At 41.8% G+C, this 23,082-nt stretch overlaps 2 protein-coding genes and 2 long non-coding RNA genes across 8 annotated transcripts; 3 read left to right on the top strand and 1 right to left on the bottom strand.

Moving 5' to 3' along the window:
• Positions 1-270: 270 nt before the first annotated feature.
• Positions 271-1,550, top strand: LOC124196314. The gene is made up of 5 exons (XR_006875656.1): positions 271-571; positions 631-849; positions 911-1,033; positions 1,102-1,243; positions 1,312-1,550. It is a non-coding gene; the product is annotated as an uncharacterized LOC124196314 (long non-coding RNA).
• A 3,007-nt stretch (positions 1,551-4,557) lies between these two features.
• Positions 4,558-17,046, top strand: LOC124195409 (TNF receptor-associated factor 4-like). 4 transcript variants are annotated; one of them, XM_046589797.1, is made up of 9 exons: positions 4,558-4,645; positions 6,282-6,463; positions 8,779-8,839; positions 10,881-10,985; positions 12,171-12,332; positions 15,380-15,697; positions 15,876-16,136; positions 16,293-16,448; positions 16,635-17,046. In XM_046589797.1, exons 1-9 carry the CDS (start codon positions 4,622-4,624, stop codon positions 16,830-16,832), a joined length of 1,467 nt encoding a protein of 488 aa, XP_046445753.1. In that variant the 5' UTR covers positions 4,558-4,621; the 3' UTR covers positions 16,833-17,046. The 4 variants fall into 4 exon arrangements, with proteins under 4 accessions (XP_046445753.1, XP_046445756.1, XP_046445755.1 ...); XM_046589800.1 differs by lacking the exons at positions 4,558-4,645; positions 6,282-6,463 and adding an exon at positions 8,238-8,668; XM_046589799.1 differs by lacking the exons at positions 4,558-4,645; positions 6,282-6,463; positions 8,779-8,839 and adding an exon at positions 10,068-10,626.
• Positions 17,047-18,621: 1,575 nt separating this feature from the next.
• On the top strand, positions 18,622-20,347 carry LOC124195347. Of its 2 annotated transcripts, none has more exons than XR_006875156.1 (7): positions 18,622-18,732; positions 18,807-18,921; positions 19,052-19,151; positions 19,240-19,298; positions 19,477-19,598; positions 19,663-19,787; positions 19,995-20,347. It is a non-coding gene; the product is annotated as an uncharacterized LOC124195347 (long non-coding RNA). The 2 variants fall into 2 exon arrangements; XR_006875155.1 differs by having other exon boundaries at positions 19,213-19,298.
• A 299-nt stretch (positions 20,348-20,646) lies between these two features.
• Positions 20,647-22,723, bottom strand: LOC124196090. Its single transcript, XM_046590903.1, has 2 exons — positions 22,353-22,723; positions 20,647-21,842 (listed from the first exon to the last, which is right to left on the bottom strand). The coding sequence occupies exons 1-2, from the start codon at positions 22,491-22,493 to the stop codon at positions 21,018-21,020; spliced, it is 966 nt and encodes a 321-aa protein (XP_046446859.1). The 5' UTR covers positions 22,494-22,723; the 3' UTR covers positions 20,647-21,017.
• Positions 22,724-23,082: the final 359 nt, after the last annotated feature.

Below are 23,082 nucleotides of genomic sequence, written 5' to 3'. Positions count from 1 at the left end.
TTTGACAGCTTTTCCTATGTAGCACTTAATCAAACAACTGTGGACAAAAGCGGAGGATCCAACGTCGAACTTGGACTCAGTTTAGTAGCGAACAAAGTAATTTGTTTCCTTCAGTTGCACCTTCAAAATTATTATAACCGTTTTAACATTCCTCCTGTTTTTTTGTTTTTTAAAATAACAGCATGCCGACGCCCTGGTGAACGGAATCATCGCCACTTCCGAAAGAAAACAAATGGTAGACTTTTCTTATTATGTTTGGAGGTACCTCGACCTGGAGAAGAGCCCCGACTTTTTGCATTAATTAGGCCATTTCAACCGATAGTGAGAAAGATATGTTTTAAATACGCAATATTGCGCTTAATGTTACATAACTTTCTTTGATAGGTTTGGCTACTCATTTTTATAACCATGATCGGTATGGTGTTTGCACTGAGTTTCTTTTCCAAGATCTACAAGTCGACCAACGGCGATGCTCTGAATCGTCCGGCCTCATCCCGAGAGCGACCGACGACGTTGTTGGATTACGCAAGCACTTATTCGATGTACGTCTGGAACATCATTACAAATCAAGGTAAATTACCAGTTATGCGCAATAACTACTTAAAACTTTCCCTACAACGTCAATTATAGGAGGAGTCGTTCTCCTTCCTCGATGTTCATTTCAAATTCTAGTCGGGGTGTGGCTGCTGCTCACCACCGTTTTGGTCAACAGTTATTCGGGAATCGTCATTTCCTACCTGACTGTGCCTAAAATGAAGCCTCCCATCGAAACATTTTGAAGATTTGATCGCTTGCGAAGATGTTGAAATCATTCTGCGCCAAGATTTCGTTATCGGCAAGCAGATTTTGGTACAATTCTTCTTTCTCCTCGCTCCGTTATTCTCCACAAAACACGCTCTTTATTTGTCAGGAAGCGAAATCGGGAACTCTCAAGACCCTGGGCGACCAGGCGCGCAACTATCCGGAACGGTTGTTTACCGATCAGTCGAAAATCAACGCCCGTTTGCTCACTGGGCGTTTCGCTTTTCCCACCGTAAATAATCCAACTTTTGCCATTTCCAATTTCATTACGCCAACGATTTAAAATCAACTTTTTGTCAGGTTCAGACATTCTGCAAATTCTTCGTCATCAATCAATTGCAGAAGGAAGGCACTTGCCGTTTTCACGTCACCGATCCGTTGCCATTTCAAAACGGATTCTGGTCGATTGTTTTGCATAAGAACATTCGAGTGTTGACAGCGCGTAATATGTCCATTATATTAATTTGCGCTCGATCATTGCTGACTTTTCTTCATCATTGGTAAAACTAGTTTGATGGCGCTGTGGGAAAGTGGGCAGCTTCAGTTCTGGGCCAGCAGAGGCTTTCCTCACCACGATTGTCTGGCCAGAACGAAATCTCTCCGCAAGACTCAAACGGCTCGACTGCAAGTGCCTATCAAGTTAAGTGACTTGATGGGAACCTTTTTGATTTTGGGCATCGGTGCCGGCCTGGCGACGTTGGTTTTTCTCCTGAAGAAAATCGACCACTCTAGACGACTTCGAATGTCTGCAACTGTGGTGAACTGGTGACTGACGACCGTTAACAAATTCACGCTGTCCGCGTTTGTGTGTTTATCGTCGTTTTCCAGTGTTTAATGTTTTTCTTATTAATCTTGTAGGATGTGCTACTGTTGTGGTTTTCATTTACAATGTCTGAGATGAATTGAATTACTATTTTGACATTTGAATTATTGAGGGCATCATCGGTATACTAAATACTTCATTTATTAATGACAGATATTGTCGATCAATGGCGGACATTCTTGCCGAATGATGAAGTCGATTTCTACAGTCGGTATTTCATCGCTCATAACCTGTATTTATTTTGGCGTTGTCACGAAATCGGAAGCTGAAATATTTCCAGGTTATCGGACTTTGTCTTTTGGTCAAGTCACGAAGTCACGAATGTCGGAGTTGGTCACTCGGTAAAGTTATGCGACATTTTTGTTTTATTTTACCTGGTGGGTGCTGACTGGAGTAAATGATCCATTTATCGACCCAAGTTGTATAGACGTCGATTCAATTGTTGTACAGCGCTTTCTTCTTTCAAGGCGCATCGGCGTCCAACCTACACGGATGATGATTCACTCCAGATGCCGACGGACGGCGTCAACACAATAACTGGACAATAGAAAATGGAAAACAATGAAAATGTCCTTGTTAGTATTGCCCATTGTTACTCGCTCCCCTCCGTGTGGTTTATAGCTTTGTATAGTATATGGCGGCCATTTGCGGTGGCTGAGAGTACCTACTTGAAAAGTGTACTGCTGAACGTATATACCTGTCTACTCTTATCCCTCTTGTACCTGAGTATTGAAAAGATTAGAATACTGTAACTCTTCAGTAAATACTCGAGCACCCAGGATGATACTTCAGGTTAATTGACTCCTAATTTAATCTAATATCGGTAAGAATTTATTCCTATTGTTTTTGGTTTCCGCACGCTTCACCGACTTTAATCGATTCCTTGATTTATTATTTCGGTAAATGACTCAACAGATGTGACTGTACACCACCCGATATCCCATCCGGATGTCATATTAAATTTCACAAATTAACAAGAAAAGCCGAGGCGCGGGATTCAAGCTTGAGCACGCATCTGCAATCAATTCGTCGTAACTTCACACTTCACAGTTTGCTGAGCACACTGCATATGCACTACTGGCAACATATAATTCCTTTATCGTATTTTTTGGTGAGGTTTTTGATTCTACCGAGAATCACGTAATAGTTCTGCTATATACAATTAATTGGTCCGCAGTTCAGCAACTCACTTCCCCCCTTTGTTTTTCTATTACATTTTGTTATTTTTTTTCCAGCGAAAAAACCTCGAATAAATAGCTCAGCGTGTGCTCCGGCGGTCTGTCGTGCAATGGGTCCCAGGCTATTACGTTTATTTTCTTCTCGGAAAAAGGGGAAAAGCCGAACAGTGTGTGTCTCTCATCAGAGCCGGCGATGTCGTCCGTTTCCTTCTTCAATCACACGACGAAGCTCAAAAGCCCCGAAGAGATAATAGTTTACAAGAAAAAATGGAAAGGTAAGTAACAAAAAAAGGGCAGGTGCGATATTTACTTGTTTGGTAGGGGAATAAAAAGATCCTCCCTCTATTCCAGAAGGAGAAAAATACAAACACCACGTCTATCGTCCCAAAAAAACGAGGGACCCGCCGGTATTTCTGTATACATACGCGCGTGTGGCAGATGGCTTTGGTAAGTCTTTATCTTCATTTTTTCTTTCGAGATGGGGAGAAAATACACAGAGCTCATTGTGAGCTAAAAGGAAAAAGGTTTTCAGTAACACAAAAAAAAGAAGAAGCGAAAAAATAAAAAGATGATGAAGAAGGGGGGGAGAGAGTCCGATGAGCGGGTGGCTGGCTGCTGGGTCTGTACAGCAACCTACACCTGCCCTTTAACTATGCGTGCAACAAAATAAATCTATAAATGTTTTCCAACCAGCCGCCACCACCTTGTGTGTAGCTACAAACAAAACAACAAAATCAAATCGAAATGAAAGGGAAAAATCCGGATCGATGACCTAAACCATGTGTAATCACAATGGAACCATTTTCCCTTATTTTTTCGAAGGATAAATTTACATGTGATGGATCGGGCGCCAGGTGATGGGAGAAGGAAATGTCACCGTGTCTGTCGGAGAGAAAAAAAAAGTTGATCCAGTCACGACCGTATACATCAACACAATAATAATAATAATCCAACGAAGAAAAAAAGTGTCAAATGAATTGAACGCGCGACGTCGCCCCAGTCTCACATTCCTCACGTCTCGTCCCCTTCGTATCGTATCAAAAAAACAACTATAAAATGAACGTCTACATTATTACGGGTCGATGTGTATATAGGAAAGGCGTCGCTCTAAATAACACACAATGTTAAGGGGGATGTGTGGGGCCCTGTTGCACCGGTAACATAATAACTGCGTTGCATAATAGAAAGAGCAACATAAGAAAAGGCAGCTGGGAGGGGAAAAAAGATCATTCCCGCTTCGCATCAGAATGCGTCGAGATGTATATATGTATATAACAGTTAGCACGCAGATGCGGTTCTGCGCCTGGTCCATATATATAACATTATATATGTACCGGTGGACGGAATATTCGTGGGAAAAAAAAAAAACTGAAATTTCTCCTGGGTTCTTTTCTCCCAAATTTGTATGTACTCTTAAAAAATATCGCGAGGATGAGCACAGGAAATTCCTGGAGAAAATGATACAAATAAAGGATATGATTTTCATTTTTTTATGGGGCATTATTCTTTTCTGTTCAAATAACTTATTTGTACACCAGATCATTTTTTTTACCCAATAATTTTATTAAATATTTCGTTTTTAAAGACAAATTCAATTAAAAAGTCGATTGATAAAAAAGCTTTCGACTAATTTTCGCAATCTGGCAAAATGCAAAACCGGACCATCTCAGATTGCAGACTACAATTTAGCAAACGACACACCACGAGACACGACACACCTGGTGAATCATCGAATCTTCTTTTTTTAATTTTTGAAAATGTGAGAAAATACTAGAAATAATCGATAAAACCCGCAATGAAATAGTTTGTACACTTCATAATGGACATTCTACTATTTCGGCAGGTATGTTTGTCTTGTTTTCGTAAACGTGTGTATGAATTATTTTGTAGTGTTAAGAGCTGGCAGAGGCAGAGCACAGACATAGACAGCTTTCATTCTTGTCAGAGGCCAGGCCCAGGTCACCACGGCCGAATTAGAAGGAAAAGATAAAGGCATCATTTCTGGTATCTGGTATCAGAGTTTTCTTGTCCAACATTCCATCCATGTGGACAAGTCACTTGGTGGTTATCGTTGGTGAACACTTTTTTCGATACATTAAGGACTATGAATTTATTTGTATTGAGTTTTTTATTTAGTTTAAAAACAAGGTAAAACTGAATAATAATCCAAATATTATCTAGTTAAAAAAAACAAATTTTTGATTTAATTGTATTACGTTTTAAAAAAAACCAAATGGTTAAATTCAGTTTTATTATGTTTTTTCAACTACATTTACAACGATAATGTACACCAACAAGCAATGGCCGTAACTTTCTCCGGGCATAGAAAAAAAAAACCGGTCCAGACATTTCAGCGTGTCGTGAAATAAATCAAAGAAAGTGGCATCGTTGACACGCTCTTGACTTTATCGGAGGTGAAATGAGGGTCTTGCTCTTTTCTTCCACTTGAATGTGAATGCTCTTCCCCCGTTTGTTTCCCTATAAACACGCAGGTAGACAGCAGCACACACATGACGATATAAATCGTCTTCTGGTTGAAGGGGCCAGCACGGGACCAGGTGCTTCTGAATCGGGTCGCCCATTCACCGACCAGAGATGATTTCTTATATGACTATTAAATTGTCGGATAGGGGGGAATCTACACACATTTCCAGTATGTGTGTGTGTGTGTATGAAAAAATGAGGGGTTGAAGAAGCAGTCATAATAGGGGGGAGAAAGAAAAGGCAATAACAGGATGAATCAGCTGTCCAGCGTGTACTTTCTTTTTAAAGTTCCACTAAATATATTTTTTATTTTTTCAAAAATAGCGGCGCAACAAGTCACGTGATCAACAGCAGGACCTTCATAAAAAGAAGAAGATACCAAAACGTTTTACTGTGTAGCGCAGTTCTTTATAGACAGACCCTTGGCTTTTTTTTTTTAAAGTGTGTCTGCAGCAGGTCAACACTGTGGGCTTATTATTATTATCCCTGAAGAAGAAGAAGAAGGTGCTGCTGGATAACAGGAGGAGGAACGCCAGGTGTGTCGCGTGGCATCGCCTCAGGGGTTATCATAGGTTAAATGGGCAGCAGCAGCCAACTGAAGAATAACAAGAGGAAGCGGTCAAGAGTAAGAAGAAATAGAGGCAGCTGGATAACGTCTGACTGTCGCCCGGTTAGAGATAGAGAGCTAAGGCGCGCGTATATGCCTCCTTCCGAAACTTTTAAAATAATAATAAGAGGATGCCGACAATTGATGGGGGGCTGGTTCGAGAGAAGGGGGGGTTCCAAGTTAGCTGGGCTGGATGGATAAGAGTCCAGCAGCAGAGAGTCCAAAAAGAGATGGGGAGGAGAGACGTTAAAGTCAGGTCGTTCAGTCGTCGATTCACTCAGTTCTTCTCTTGGTGTTACACCGTTCAGGTGTCTCTCACTCTCTCCCTATCGTATCAAGTTTGTTAAAAAAAAACCCATACCCGGTATACATTTGAAATCTTAAACAGCGCCGTTACGCTTGCAAGACTCTTCAAACATTTCAGTGTCACCATTTTTCCAAGAAAAGAAAAGAAAAACCCGACCGACCGACCGCAACCGAAAAGGAAAAAGAACAAAACCAAATCATGTCGTTGCTCCGGGATCTTCATCATCACGACTGTTCCATCCCTCTTTACGCCAACGTGAAAGAGTAAGTTGTTTTCTTCTTATTTTTCCAACGGTTGCGCTGATTTGTTTCGTCGGTCTGTTTCTTCTTCCCTTTTTTGGGTTTTAGTTTTAGTTTTTTTATTTTTTGAAAAAATTCCCTCCCAATTTATTGAGGGAGGGAGCGCAACTGCCACGGAACTTGAGTGTCACGGAAAGCGGAAAACCCAACGAGTCATGTCGTGTGTGTATCGCTCACGCTGCTATGGTAACACGAGAAATATCTCCCCCTCCCGCGCGCATGTTGGTTATTTAGACTCGTCGTTGAGGATTCAAACGTTGTCGTCTAGTCAAAGTTAGATTGTAACCAGAAAAAACAAAACAACAACCAACGGCTTCTTCCTTCTCCATTCTTTTAATCTTTTCCCGACTTGTCATTTCACTTTCCCCCCGACAAAAAAACAAAAGGATTGCGCGTCGCCAGTGTCGAATTACGCACGCAATCCGAGGTCGACTTTCTTTTGTTTGATTCAGTTAATTTTCTTTTGAAAAAAGACGAACGTGAATGTATTTAGAGGCTCCCTAATAATAATAATCATTGGTCCTGATTGGAAATCCGAGTGCAAGCCATACACATTTCCCCCCAATATGACTTTTAGTTCTATTAGTGGGCGTGATATCCGCTTTCCAGAGGTCTCTCTATTATTATTACGTAGTCATTCTATTTAGCTACTGTTGACTGGGCATCGACAGAGTCCCTCAGTGTTTGGGTGTGTAAGCCAAACCATAGCGAAACCTTGAAACTGTTGGCTTACATCTACTTTTTCAATGTAACACCAACCCAAAACGACCGAGTCTCTTTTTTACTTCTCTCCTCGGCTTGAAAATGTCCTATCGCCTTGGCCTCGTCTTGTGAAAACACTTTTATTTAGTTTCTTCGGAGGGGAATTGACGCGCAGTCTATTTTGTGTTTTTGTTTCCTTTAAGAGAGCGGAAGTGGGGTGGAAGTGGGATGCGCATCCGCCACACTCCGCCCTCTATTGTGCCATAGTAACTCACGAGAAAAGAAGGAACTGTACAGTCAGTTAACAAAAAAAGACACGCACAACGCCGTCCATTGTCGATAGGTGTAACATGTCAATGTATATAGCCGAATAAGAGAAACATTTGGTTGCCGACATCTTGGCAATGGTATATTATGTGGGACATTGGACAGTCATACAAGAAAAGGGACAAGGACATTGAGCGCAAAATTCTCTCGTTCAGCTTTTTGTGTTTTATTATTCCTGTAGAAATTCGTTTTTTATTTGACTTTCGTTCGGTTTGTGTTTCATCTTTTCTCACACGGAGTAGACAAGTCCAATTAGGAGGGGACGGCCGTTTAGTGTGTCTGCACACACACACACACCACATCAATTTACAGCTTGACCATAAATGTAATTTATGCAAACGAGCTTCTTCTTCTGCGACTGGCCAATGGCCGATCGGCTAGAAATGACCTACATTCAAATTCTCAGCTGTGGCTTTTTTATACATACAATATAATACACTAGAAGAATTAACCAAAAAAGAATATGGTAGCTACTTCTTCTATTTTATTTTTAATATCCTTTGAATGTTTCTTTCAATATGGGGCCCTTCGTTCTCTTATGGATTTTGTTCGTATTATATTTATTTTCCCGACCCCATATAGCGTATAAATAAATATACAATAACTCGGATTCCCTCCGCAGGGGATTCTTTTTTTTTCCTTTTTCCCTTTAGCCAATGGGCGTGAGCTACGGGTGGTCGCGTGTATGCATTGTAATAGTCGTCGCGTTCGTTTCCTATATATCTCGTCGTCGGAGCTCTGGGTGGATGTGGTCGTAGTTTTCCCTTTTTATTTTTTCTCCAGTATTATGTTCTGCTGCTTCAACCCTCCGTCGCCGTTCTCCCCTCCCATTTAGAATTGTTTCGGTAGTATTCAGTTCACTTTTGGGTTGCCGGTTCTTCTTCTTCTTTTTTCCCATTGCATTTCCCGAAAGAGCAGAGAGCGGACCGACCAGATTGTATTCCTCTTCGGCCCGCAGCGCAAGGCTGACGTCTGTTTCCTTCAGTCCCAGCGCCGATTCGAACAAGTTTTGTTTTAGATTTCATTTTGTTAAATTTGTGCGCAAGTGATAAAGATGAGTGTTTTGTCGCAATTCTGTTTGGCCCGTTGGAAATCCGTCGATTCCATCACACCCACGGCCCTGGTTTACAATCTCTCTAGGTTAGATCATCGAATTATTTATGCCAAAATAGTGAAATTTATTTCTCATCTCAGAAAATGTGAAAGAAGAAAATTATGTTATTTACAAATTTCTTTTTTTGTTTAATCAGTGACAGTATCCTGACGTGTTCGGATGACGACGAGACCAGCAATTCCATGGAGTTCAGTAAGGTAAGATACACTACCCACACACAAAAAAATACTTTTGACTTGTGATGTCATCCGCCGCCGGAATGATTTAAACAAACGCAGATGTGAAATGTGAGAAACATGATTTCCCTGTTTTTTTTTTTGGTTTAAAAAAAACCTCCATAGTTTTTAATCGAAAGTTTAAATGTCCGAGATAGGGAAAGACAGCTGTTTCCCTTTTTATTTTTTTGACGGAAGCAGTTTCCGGCGTAGTATCTATACGCCGGCTTTCTCTCTCTCTATCCATCCATCCCTATATAACACATGTGGTAGAACCATTAGCAGCGGGGAGAGGGTGCAGCCTCGCGTGACCCTTGTAAGGGAAGCCGTTTCTTTTTCATTTTTTCTCTTTTTGTGTTCCCCATTTTTTTTTAACACCGCCCTTGCATATTTTATTCCGGGGGTCAGTGAAAAAACAAACCATATGGTGGACGCTATTTAAACCAGCAGCTACCCACCTTACAGCCCCCCCTCTTCATCCAGCCCCCTCTGAAGAACAAAAGACCTTTAAAGAAGAACCACTTGCAGATAGAGCGAACCCCACCGACACCTTTTTCTGTTAGTGACGGTTCAATAGACCCGCGCTCTGTACTACAGTCGCACCAGCACATTTTGATTAGATTATAGAACTGAAATTCTATATCGCTCTCTTGTTATCTACACACAGCTACATCTTTATTTATCCCAGCCACAGGCCAAGTGAAAAAAGATATCGACAATAACAAGGACAACCCTTTCTGGTGTCTTTTATCTCTCCTATATTTTTTAACAAGCTGAACTGAACTCTTTCCACATATATTGTCCTTATCAACAATTTTCTCTCTTGTGATATCGAGGCCGGCCATTGGGTCGGATCACAATAGACTTGAGCTACTAGTCAATAGAAACGGCCCAACAAAAGCCGGAAAAAAAGAAGAGAGACTCGGACATGCTTAAGAGTTAAAGAGAAGTTCATTGCAGCAGCAGGGAACCATGTGTACATATGCTGGTAGTAGAGCCACACTACTATAGAGTCTCTCTCAATCCATCCAGTGCCGAGTATTATAAGGGGTCGGTCCACACATCTGCAGGAGAGCGACAGCCGGGCCAGCAAGAGGGGAAACATCAAAACATCATCCCCCCACCCATATTCACCCCCCTCTCTATTTGGAGGTGTGTCTATGTGTGATATCCCCATATGTGTGGATGATGTGTATAACTTTGTTAGTCGTCGAGGGAGAAAGGAAGGAACTGGTAGAAAGAAAAAAAGGTCTTTGCGGGGGGGAAAGAAGAAGCGACGGACCAGTTGCACATGTGAAGAGGGGGGTGTGTGCCCGTCATCAGCCGAGCAGATGATGGAAATAGAATAGGCAACCAACAAACAGATCAGCAGCAGCAGTTTCACATAGGGTTGTGTACGGTAGTACAGCATCTCAGTCGGCGGCTGGATCTCGTCCGAGTTTGTCACACACAAGTTCATCCACGTCTGTTCCGTTTCCAAGAGGTTGCCGCATTTGTTTTGTCAGTGTTTGTTGCTGCGCTTGGAAACGCCGAGCGTCGTTTCCCATTTTCTTGGTTAAACGTGAAATTAACGAAAGGGAAAAAAAGAAATAAATAAGAAAATGGTGAGAAAGTGCGGTTGGCGGTCAGAGTTATCTTCACCGCCGCCTTCGGTTCTTCCGCCCACTCCGCCCGCTCGACACACGATGGCCGTTTCTTCTTCTTCGTCGTCATCCTATCAACGGAAATCCTCCCGGTGGACGTTCTACGACGCCACCCAACTCACTTCTGTACATAAATAATAATTGCATAGTGCGCGCTCTATAATATAAATATGTAGACGTCGTTTATTTAGACCGACCATTAGATCATCATTGCGTAACAAAATGTCGGCTAATTAAACTTGCCAAGTCGGAAATGTTTTTTTTTAGATTTCACCTTGGAAGGAAGTTGACTGTGATGAAATGGCGTCGTTTACATCTTCATTTGCAATTCTAATTTTTATCTTGTTTTTTCTTCCTGACTCATTTCCGTCATGGCACAGGTGTACCCGGAATCGTCTTCGCAGAAAACCATCTTCAGCTCGGTCGTCTATTGCATCCACCGCAAAGAAGGATGCGATTGGAATGGAGAATTGCGCAAGCTCAAGGTATTTATGGAAATTAAGAAAAACACACACACATTCTCTGCCCATGTTTGAGTAAGCTCCCGGTTATTGTCTGTCCGCCTACCCCACCTCCCATTTCGGACTATTACGTGTGCGTTATTCATAGATAAATAGAAAGTCTCTCTCTCTCCCAAAAAATCGGATACTTTCCGCACTGCTGCCAGGCCCATCGCAGCAACTTGCCAACAGATCCCAACCCAAACAAATGTAAACATTTTAGACAAGGGAAATTGTATATCCGTAGATATTCAATACGGCCAGACGTGACATTTTTTTTCCTTTCCCTTTTCAAATGTCTACAGTTCCGTCCTATACGATGGTTTTTCTCTAAATGTAATAGTATCCAGTATTTCCTTTTCGACAAACCAAAAAGAAAAAGTGGCGATGTATCGGAATTTTGGTCGGAAACTCATTCGGGTGGGTGGGATGGCACTCACAAACACCGGGAAATTTGTTATCAGATAATCCGATCTATACGGGAGGTGGGGGGTAGTACATTTGATTCTAATTATTTCTTTACAACAACTACAAAAAACAACGGAACCCGTATACGGTCTGATTGGAATCATGCGGGTACTTGTGTAGCGCATCACGTGTGCTTTCTGTGTAAAATGTTTTTTTTTTTTTTTTTTTTTTTTTTTTTTTTAAGATGAATATCTACGCGGAATTATAGCTCACGAATTAAAGTACTAAAAGTTGGTCCAAGTCAATTAACTTGCGGGGGGGGGGGGTTATTGGTTGGCGTGGAGGAAAAGAGATGGATGACGTGTCGCAGCTCGTGTAACGTGTCGGTTACACGTTGGAAACCGTTGAGTGACGACCCCACTGGGTTTCTGGGTTGTTCGTCTACTTTTCCAACTGTCATTTTCGTTCGTTCGTTCGTTTTTGAAACCGCCAAGAGAAATCGATACACTTGCAATCAATCGATAGTTAATCTCTCCCCTCTTTTGTTGTGTTGGCCTCGGTTCGTTACCGTTCAAAAAAGCGGAACGGATGGGAATGTGATGCCATCCGATAGTTTAAGGGGAGGCAGAGAAAGTTTGTATTTATTTTGGGTCTGTTTTTATTTTGTGTGTCAAACGCTGGGAAAGTTGGCGATTCTTTCATACTGATGAGTGTTCCTCTTTTTTCTTCTTTTATGGTCCTTCCGCCGTTCCACCCATTTAGGCTCATTTGCTGTCGTGTACACTGGACGCCATTCCGTGTCGGATGCAGTGCGGCCAGCAAGTTTCCCGTCTGGCCCACGACGATCACGGCCGAAATTTCTGCCCAAACCGGCGCCAGATTTGCGATTACTGCCAAGTCGAATTCAACGGTCTCCAATACGATGTAAGTTTTTCCATTTGTTTCCTTCCTTCTTGTTTCTTGTTATTTGGTTAGCGTATGAAATTATAGAGTCGCCGCCCGGGGGCAATCGAAACAACAAATCCCTGCCGCTTTTTTTCCCCTTTTTTAACGATTATTTCTTCACATTTCTCGTATTATTACCGTATCGAATATTTTATCAAAAGCAAGTCCAACGGAAACTTGACGAAAAAAGGACAAAGGGAAAAAACACAACACACAAAAAATCCTTCGAATTCCAAATTCCCCCCCCCCCCAATTTTCCACGAAATGTGTAACGAAACAACAAAAATGTGAGTGGGTTCGTTGCGTAAACACCCAAAGGGCTTTTTGATAGTAACATGTTCTGGTTTTTTTTATTTTTTGTATTGTCTATCTACCTTATTATTTTTATATATACATTTTTGATTGGCTAAATGGGACTGCAAGGACGAGGGTGACACTCTAACCCAAATGAGATACCGTGAAGATAGACAACCAGAAAGAATGATTGAAGATTTTTTCCCGAAGTGGAACGCGCGCGGTGGTTTGAATTAGAAGTTTTTTTGAGCGACACAGGGTCGTAGAGCGGGCAACCCGGCGGGGGTTGAATTATGGACTGTGCAATTAGGTACAGTGGTGGTAGATATGTGTCTCTCCGGCGAGGTCCTGTCCTGCTATAGGGGGCTCCCGTCTCTTCGTGGTAGATATACCTAGCGGAGCTAATCACCGGAAGAACGAAAGTCCTTTTCTTTCGTACAACTATAAAGGGCAAACACACACACAGGATAAAAGATAAGGGGAACGACTAAACCTGGGAGATGTTGTGTAGTATAAGGTGTTGGGAGTCGGTTGGAAAAGTCGTGGGAACTGGACGCGCGTTCGTTTTTATATTTTCGTTCTCTTTTTTTTTATCTTTTTTTCCTTTGGCCGCATATTCGGGCAGAGTCAAGGACTATCTCACGTGTGGGGGTGATTGAGGTGAGAGAGGAGATGCACCACCTTCTCCTCACCGGCAACCGCCAACCGACGCCATCAATTTTGTTTTCTTTTTCCCTTTTAGTATTGGATAGCCTCCACTAATTTTGAATTTTTCACAAGTTATTCCCGATACGATTTATTTGTGTAAATTCTATCGCGTGCTCCGAATCCATCGGCTATAATAGAAAAATGGAAAAGAAAATTTCATTTAATATTATTACGTAATGTTATACGTAACATTTTCCCCGCGAAGTTTGAATCGGGAAAAGTTGAACCGGATTGACCTTTTTTCTTCTTCTTTCCTCCCGAGTGACGTTCGTTCAAGAGCGTGAGACTCTTTTTTCTGTTTCTCCTTTCCATAAAAGTAAAAAAAAAGAAGGAAAAAGGGAAAGAAAAGTGTTGATGATGATGATGATACCGCGCGGCGCCCTATGTAGATCCTCCTGTAGGAAAAAAAGAAGTCACGCGTTCACACACATTCAAATGCAGCAGACAACGCCATTCAGCTAAGGTCAAAAGGTTTTTTTTTCCTTCTTCACCGAGGGAGTGGTTTCCCCCCCCATCTTACACACATAGCGGCCGGATGAGAGCACCCCCCTCCCGACACAAACACAAAACAAGAAAAGAGAGAGAGAGAAAAACCCAATAAGAGAAAACTCGGTTCCTCCTCCTTCTCCTCCTCTATTCTACCGGCGGAATAAGTGAGTGCGTGAGAGAGTTGCCAGTGTGCTAGACCAAGCGGAAAGTGACTAAGCCCCTTTAGTCCTCAGCGAACCGCTCACCGGAGCGGTTGTGTGCGTTCTTCTTATAGATAGTATAGATTTGTTGTGTGTTGGGTTGATTTAGACAAATCCAATATTTCCCACCCACCGCCCTCCCTTTCGATAGATATCGTGTTACCTTGTTTTCCCCCCTCACCAACCCCTCTGGTTCCCAGAAACAAAAAAAAAACAAAATGGCTCCGATTGTCACTTCGTGGTCGTCGCTGGATTACGAAAACGGCCAGCAGCAAAGGTCCAACAAATTGAAACAACAGCAACAGCAACAACAACAACAACAATCGGTGCAGCAGCAGCAGCAGTCGTCTCTGTCCGTGTACCAGCCGTTTCGGTTGCGTCAGAACAGCGTCAGTGTCACTCCGCCGTCCATCAGCAGCAGTTTGAAAAGTTACGGCAGTGTCAGTTCGTTCGAATCGGCCGATCCGTTCGCCAGTCTTTTGGCGTCGACCATCAACGGCAACAACAACAACAGCGGTGGCAATCCGGGACCCACCAAACCACCCAGAGCTTTGTACCCACCCACTTCGAGTCATCGCCTGATGGTCGGCGGTAATCGCCAGCATCCGCCTCCGCTCTCGATCGGCGCTCACGTCAATTCCAAATTCCTCCCGCAGGGTCAAACCGTATGCGCCAATCGTAGCAAATCTCACTCAGACCTGGTAAACAACACCAACAAAAAAGCGGAAAAATTTTTGTTCTAATGCATAATCAAATAGTTTGTGTGTGAATAATTAAGACGTGATCGGTTAAAGAAAAAAAAAATAACCGCACCCGCCCTCGAGCGGTTTTTTTGTGTAGCGCAAAAAAGAACTGAACACAGGGAAACCTGTTGGAAACGGTTGGTCACAAAATTATGCATTGGGTTGAAACTTTATGTTAATCATGACAGGTCTCTCCCAGCAGTCTGTATGGAAGAAAAAATACAAAGTTGAACCTTATTAACCAAGCGGATGTGAAGCGGGTGGGGCTGCTGGCTGTGTTGTTGTGATGTTGTTGCGTAGCACAAGCGGCGGGGATGCAGAGAGGGGGGGTCATTGTAATATTTTCTGCCGGATGGGAAAAAGTTGTTTAGTAATAAAGAGAAGAGAGGGGGGAACTCGGAAGATTTTATCGTGCGGATCCGGCGCCACCGGAAATGTTGTACTGTACTCTCTTGCGTCATTATAACACAGCGCGAATCGTAGATAGATCATATATTTATAATTACATTATCTTCTTCTTTTTCTTGGAAAAAAAAACAAAAGTTCAATGATTCATTTCCTGATTTTTATTTTTTGGTTTGACATTGATCAGAGTCACGTCGGCACCTGCACGATGGAGCCGGTCTACTGCGACAACAAGTGCGGCCAGAAAGTCAGCCGCAAGCAGATGATGCAGCACAAGGCCATCGAGTGCGCCAAGCGCCTGGTGGCCTGCCGCTACTGCGCCAAAGATTTCGGCTTCGACACGCTGCCGGCCCATCACGCCAAGTGCGGACGCTTCCCCATCGCCTGCCCCAACCAGTGCGACTCGCCAAAAGTCGTCCGCGAAGAACTCGAGTCACATCTCAAAGACAACTGCCCGGCTCTCATGGTCTCGTGTCCTTTCAAAGAGGCCGGATGTCGATTTAAGGTAAAATGATTAACCTCAAAACAAAACAAAACAAGTAGAGTGAAAGCGGTAAACTGCTGCCGATATCAAAGAAATTACTGGGCCGGACGCAACCGGTGAAAGCCGAGAGAGTCGTCGGCGTCATTTCTAAAAATTGAATGACGTTTAATCAAGAAACATTTTGATATTGTTTGTATAGGGTCCTCGATTCTCGTTGGACAAACACCAAGAAGAAGGGATGAAGCAGCACCTGCTCCTGATGTGCGGGCTGGCCAGCCGGCAGCAGCAGCAGCTTTCGACGTTGCGCTCGAGCGTCTCGCGTGTGTCGCTCAACTATTCGGGCACTTTCCTGTGGCGCATCAACGACGTCCAGACCAAAATCGCTGAAGCTCGAATCAAGGAGGGTTTCGAGCTCATCTCGGCTCCTTTCTACACCAGCCAGTACGGCTACAAATTGCAGGTATGTCTTATCTCTCTCTGCTCAGCTCCTTTTTTCCGTTGTCGCACGGGAACCGACTAAAAGTTCACTGAACTTTTCCGCATTCTTTTCCTATACAGTCAAATTCTTTTCGTGATTAATAACTGTATTTTTCTTGGTTTTCTGTTTGGTGTTCAGGCGTCATTGTTCTTGAATGGTAACGGGTCGGGAGAAGGAGCTTACGTCTCCATTTACATCAAAATCTTGCCGGGAGAGTACGACGCCCTTCTCAAGTGGCCTTTCTCTCACACAGTTTCGTTCACGCTCTACGACCAGGCCGCCAATCCCGACAAGGTAAAACATTCTTTTTCGCCTTTCACATCCGTTAGAAACTTCTTTTTCTTTTTTTCAACCATAAAAATGTGCTCGTTTTCATTCCATTTGTGATAGATTACTACTACACAGTGAGCTGGAGAAATCATTAAACACGAGAGAAATAAAAAAAATTGTTTTTCTTTTTTTTTCGTATTATTTTTATAGGCGTGTAACATCGTCGAGAGTTTCATTCCCGATCCGACGTGGGAGAACTTTCAGCGGCCGTCGCGCGAGCCCGACGCTCTCGGATTCGGATTCCCGCGCTTCGTCTCGCACGAAATGCTCAAGAAGCGTCACTTTGTCAAGGACGACGTTCTCTTTCTCAAAGTCCGCGTCGATCCGGCCAAAAACATGGCCGTCTAGTTGAATTCCAATTTCGACATTTTTCCCTTCAAACCAAATCGAATTTTTACACTGACGAAAACAAAAAGATTCATTTCCTCCTATTTTATCCTCCGACATCCCAACTTCCCCCCTTTTTTTTAAATCTGGAAAGATTGTTCCTTCGTCATCATTGCTAAATGTTTTGTACATTTTTATACATAATTAAATAAATACACCTGCCTACCAAATTCAATTCTTAAACCATCAGCAACAGCAGTTGATTCTCATTTTGGTTTTTCTATTTTTTGTCTTTTTGTTATGGGACTAAAAGTATTTCTTTCTTTTTTCAGAGTTTCATCATTAGTTTTGCGTAGTTTTTTGTGCGTCTCGGCGGTGAATCAAGCGTTAGGAGCGGGAGGGAGGTTTAAAACTTCATTTCCTTTTTTGTTTCCCTCACCACTTGGTTTATCCAATGACAACTAAACAAACTAGAGAAACCACTTTGAAAGATGAGCCGATAGAGGCAAAAGACGTTGGCTGGAAACCCCCCCCCCAAAAAATGGTTAACCGATTAACCAGGAAAAAAATTGGTTTCATGGGATGTCGCCCTAAGAATATTTATGGTAGAAATCGAATAAAGATTTATACTGTAATGTAGTAGTGTAAGTATATAGAAAATGTGTCTGCGTGTCATTTTCTTTTCCTTTTTTTATGCGCTGGTTTCCTTCATGGGGGGCGTGGGCGGGCGGGGATTACATTGAAAAATAGAATTCGATGTGGATTGAGTGGGGGGGGGGGTTATCTTTTCACATGTGTTATTACATTGTAAACGTGGAGTCCGTCGTCAGTTGTACTTCCCCACCCAATCATTAAAAAAAAGAAGAAATGAATCATTTTTCAAAATCATTATTGTTTGTTGTTGTTGTTTCATTCCTTTCCGGAATTGTTTTGGTTTTTCATCCGAATAGGCGCTCGAAACATCCGTGGCAGTACGGCTTGTCTCCTTGCTCTTTGAACGTGCCCTTCTTGAATGTTTCAGGCAATAGGAGCAGACAAAGTGTTCCGGGTGAAACTTCTTGAACATGGCCGTGATGCACCGACCTGATTTTGTTTTGTTTTTCGCGTGATAACAAAAGAACAATAACAAACAAATTCATTCACATCGTATACAGCAGTTACAGTATAATGGGTGAATAGAGAAAATGAGGTTAAACGGTTGTTGTTTTTTCACGCAAGTGTTATGGGGGGGGGAGGGGGATGTCTATTAAAGAGAAAATAAAGAAGAAGAAGAAGAAAATCGTTACCGGTAATCGGCTTGTGGCATCCGGCGCAGAGCGAACCTCTCTTGGCGTGGTAATGGATCTCACAGTAGGGCATACCCTCGTGAACGAAGAACGATCCGCCCTGGAACAACATGTTGCAATCCTGCAAGTTGGAATGGTGGGGCAAACAGAAAATAACAATTTAATAATCGTATTAGCAAAAGATCCATATTCTTACGCGCATCCAAGATAGAAATAATTAAAAAAAAAACGTAGTTGGACTTTTATTTATTTACTATTCAGCGTGTTACTGGTTTACTGCAACTGGCTTACTGCTGTTCATAACAATCATCAAAAGACAAAAGGGTTGGTAATGAGGACTCTTCATTGTAATATGTAATATTTGGATTTTTTTTTTGCTACTGTTGCACCTTAAAGTAATAATTTTGGATTATAACTCCATTTCATAAAATAATTATTTTCACAAGGTGGCGCAAATGGTTTGTGGCCACCAGATGGCGGAACCATTCATGTACTGGTACTGGCGTACTGCCTTTGAAAATCATTCGATTGTAAAATGGCGAGTGAGATGATGAGAAGTTATTTTCGTCTCATCAAACTTCAAAGAAAAATTGAATTAAAATGAGCAATTGATTTGTGTAATTTTGTAACAAAAGGTAACTAGAATTTTATTCATTAAATAAGTTTCATCTGGACGATGTTTATTTCAACATTTGCTGTTGAATTACAGTGAGATGGACGTACAATTAATTCCAGAACGTGGTCGATGCTGTTGCGATCGTTGCCGAAATACGTCTCGTACACCACATGTTTAGGAAGACTCCATGACATGCTCCATGAAGAAGGTAATTCGATTGACATTTAGTATGTCGTGCTGTGGTCGCTTACTTATTGGAAAAAAGTCGTGTTATTAATTATGTTGAAAATTGTCGATGCTTCCTTAAATCTATTAGATTTTCGTCAAAAATGTTTAAGACGTACAGCGTTTATAGACAGTTCGAGTGAAGGGGAAATTAACATGGTCGTTCAGTTTCGTGTTCATTATCATTCGACATTTCCCTGGGTTCTTAAACAGGTAACTGGAATTCAATTTTTAAAACATTGTTATGTGGGAATTGTAAGTGACTTAATTGCAGTGTCTCATTCTTCAATTCTGTCCTCAGTACGTGGCTGATGGACATTGAAGTAAACCTTATCTATGCCGGAAGCCTCCACAGTAAAGGTGATTGTGTTGAATTTGAATTTTATTCAATATTTGATCATTGATTTTTTCAATGGTTCTTCCGAATTAAAAATTGTTCTAGTCCACCATTACTCACAAGTTTTGATCTCTTTAGTTTTGAAACTGGAGCAATTGCTTTGCTGATAGTTATAGCTAGTCTATTTTTTCAATTTTTTAGGTAGTGCCAATTGATGCCCTAGTAGGGTGTTAATGTAAATTTGAAAATTATATTCAATTTCCTTCTTTAGTTGGTTGGTGTATGAGCATAAGTCAGCATTTTTTTCTTGCATATTAAGAAAGGTAACCATTTCTTTGTAGGATTAAATCATAATGGTTTTATTTTAACATTACAATTCAATTGCAGCTACAACGGCGTTTCATTCTTGCCTTAGCAAGTAAGCACCTGGTGCCTGGTCGTGGTCGATGCTTTACAGCCACACGGAAATATTCCTTGTTTACTTTTTTTTTAAGGAAGAACCCCTATTGAAGGTATTTAGTTTTGAGTTTCAAATTTTTTACTAAGTAATAAGACTCATAATTGGTTAAGGTAGATAAGTACGTTGCAGATAAAAAGATTCTGTTGAACACAATTGAAGACTTTTCTCATATTAAAGATTTCTCTTTGTCCTTTACTTTAGCCTTGGAATGCTTTTGGGATTTTATTTTTCTTAAGTTACATTTCAATTTATTTCATAGGTTGTTCCATTGTTGGCTGTTGTTTGAGATGTCATTGCAGTTGAAGTTCTAACCACCAGCCTACTTGTGCTTACCTGTATTAAAAGCTGTTTAACCAAGACACTATTTCTTCGTTATGTTCTTCCATTTCACATTTCTGTCATTAATAGTTACCAAATATAAAAGTTTTCTATGCTATGATAATAACTCCATATAGTTGCATTCATGCATTGTTTTGGAGGAACAAAATAACATATTTGTTTATACCTATTGCCCTTCTTATGTTTATCCCCCTTGGTCTTATGTTATATACTGTGTTGAACAAAAACATAAAACTTATTAACTTTGAAAATAAATAATTCTGAAAATGGCAAGTATCCATTCAATTAAATGATTAAATCCAATTTTTATATGTTAAATATTGTAAAATTCATTTGTTTTTAAAAATAATTTAATAAATGTAGTGTATTGTCTATGACATATACTTATTTACAAGTCTGTTAGAACTGTTAGAACAATTCTGACTGCTGTATTGGAAAACCTTCAACCTTGCATCCAAAATTAGTTAAACTTGCAACAGTATCAGGACAGAGGGAGGCACTGCCTTGCAAGGCATCTCTGTCTCTTGGACAAGGCACATAAATGAATGTCAAGCTGCCCATCATTGTAGTTAGTGTTGATATAGAAATTAACACGTGAACCTGTTTGCTGCAAAGAACGCTTTGTATTGCTACTCGCCTAGCCACAATCGTCAACAGCACTGAGTCCCCCTCTCTTATTCCTTTGTCTGGGTAGGTCCTTCTCCCCCTCTCTTCTTTCCTGGCTATCCTGCGTTGCCGCACTGTCCAGTTTGTTTATCTTTTATACTCAACACCTCCCCTCAAACTGGACCCCCAAAAATAAACATGAGCACAGAATACACAGCATATTTGAATCAGACATAAATACTAGGTTCAGTGTCACAAGACAAATAATAAGAAAAGAAATATCAGCCTCCTTTAACTCTTCAGTTACACCTCCCCTACACCCCGAACGCCAATCTTGTCACGGAGATACTTGAAGCGTGGAGCAGCCAGGGGTTTCGTGAGTGCATCGGCCAGTTGCTCCTGGGAGCTTACATAGTTTATCATCTCTTCTGTCATGTCGATCGTAACGCTTCCTTTTTCTGTCCGCTTCTTCTCCTTCTCTCTCACGCCGGCGTTTGTATTGACGGCATTGAGCTCTAACATGCGTAGTGGAGTTGCACTCCCAGCATGTTCTCGGTATACCAGCATGTTGACTGGAAGGGTGGCTTTTTCCTTTGTTCTGACCGTACTGGGCAGGAAGTGCTTGCTCTTTGTGCTGTGATTCATCTCTGTTCGGCTTACTGAGATAGGCAGTATCAGATGTCGATTTTGCTTCTTCGTCGTTGCGCAGGCTCTTGTCCAATGCTATAAGGCGAGTAGTCAGTTTCTTGAGAGTTTTCTCTGCAACAGGCGTGCTGTCCCATGCAAAGGCAAAAACACGGAACTCTGGAGGAAGCGACATGAGTATCTTTGCCATTATTTGATTATCATCAATAGCTATGTTGAGGCTCTTCAGACGGAATGCTATCTGTTCCAACTCAGTCAGGAAGCTTGATACACTTTGGCTTGGTCGAAATGTGCATCCATAGAACTTTGTCCACAATAGAGGTGCATTGTCTGCGGCATCTTCTTCATACTCAGTCTCCAATTTCATCCACATCTCTTGGGCTGTGCTACAAGACATCAGGATCCTTGATTGGTCTTCTTTGATGGCGCCAAATATGTTCTGCATTGCCGTGGTATTTCTCTTGTTCCAGTTGGTTATATCAGCTGCATTTTCAATCACCTGGTCAGCATTGCGTCTCTGATTGTGGTAACAAAACGAGAAGATGGTTAGGTTTGTGATATCCATGGCAGCCTCACATTATCTCAATGTGGAATCTCCCTCACATCATCTCGATGTGGAATACCTCTCACATTATCTCAATGTGGAATCTCCCTCACATCATCTCGATGTGGAATACCTCTCACATTATCTCAATGTGGAATCTCCCTCACATCATCTCGATGTGGAAAAACACTCAGCTGTCTCCTAGATGCTTGCAACTCTAGCACACACTTGTCCACCATCATATGATGGAATTTAGCCAGAGTGACCAAACAGATTGAGAAAGAAACACAAAAAAGAGAAATGTCCAGCAAACACAAACACACAAAAAACAAAATCAAGTGGCAGAGATTAAGCACTCACGCCGGGATCTAAGTTTGTCAATTTAATAGTTGGTACCACGCCACAGATAGGCATCTCATATCGCGTTGTTGTCAGGCACGGATCACACACATAAAGAAAACAATAAATCATCAATAAACTTACTTCAGCAGGTTGCCGTTGAGTCCCGTTCACGACTTCCCAAAGCTCAACACTTTGTAACGCCAGCTTCATTCCAAATTTCCAAGACGCGTAGTTTTTCCCATTCAGACACCATACAACATGGCGGCGGCCATCTTTCTCCATCACTCCAGAAAAGAATTTCTAATTTCTTGGGAACAGTTAGCCGGGGACACACACAAAAAAAATAATTGTTCAGACAGAGTAGCTGTTAGCTGTGCGTACAGCTGGGCCCATAACCTGTTGATATAGAAATTAACACGTGAACCTGTTTGCTGCAAAGAACGCTTTGTATTGCTACTCGCCTAGCCACAATCGTCAACAGCACTGAGTCCCCCTCTCTTATTCCTTTGTCTGGGTAGGTCCTTCTCCCCCTCTCTTCTTTCCTGGCTATCCTGCGTTGCCGCACTGTCCAGTTTGTTTATCTTTTATACTCAACAGTTAGTAGAAGATGGACTGACATTATGAGGATTTCGTCTGTTGTGATGTGTGTGGTGTGTGTGATGTTGTGCTGCGGTGGTAGCTTTTACCTGTTTGCTTGTTGGTGTACAATTTTGGAAGGGAGAATATTACGTGGGTATCAAAGTTATTTGCCTTTGTTTGTTCTTTCAATTGAGTGTCAAGTTGTCAACGAGCTAGAGCGGACATTATTTTTCCGACACTAGACGGCTTAGCCTTTGGCCATTTTCTACTTAGTTTAGTTACGTTCTTTACG

The sequence above is a fragment of the Daphnia pulex genome, chromosome 6 (assembly GCF_021134715.1).
Source record: "Daphnia pulex isolate KAP4 chromosome 6, ASM2113471v1".
Classification (NCBI taxonomy): domain Eukaryota; kingdom Metazoa; phylum Arthropoda; class Branchiopoda; order Diplostraca; family Daphniidae; genus Daphnia; species Daphnia pulex.
The sequence above is the reverse complement of the archived record's forward strand: the minus strand, read 5'-3'. Positions and strand labels throughout refer to the sequence as shown.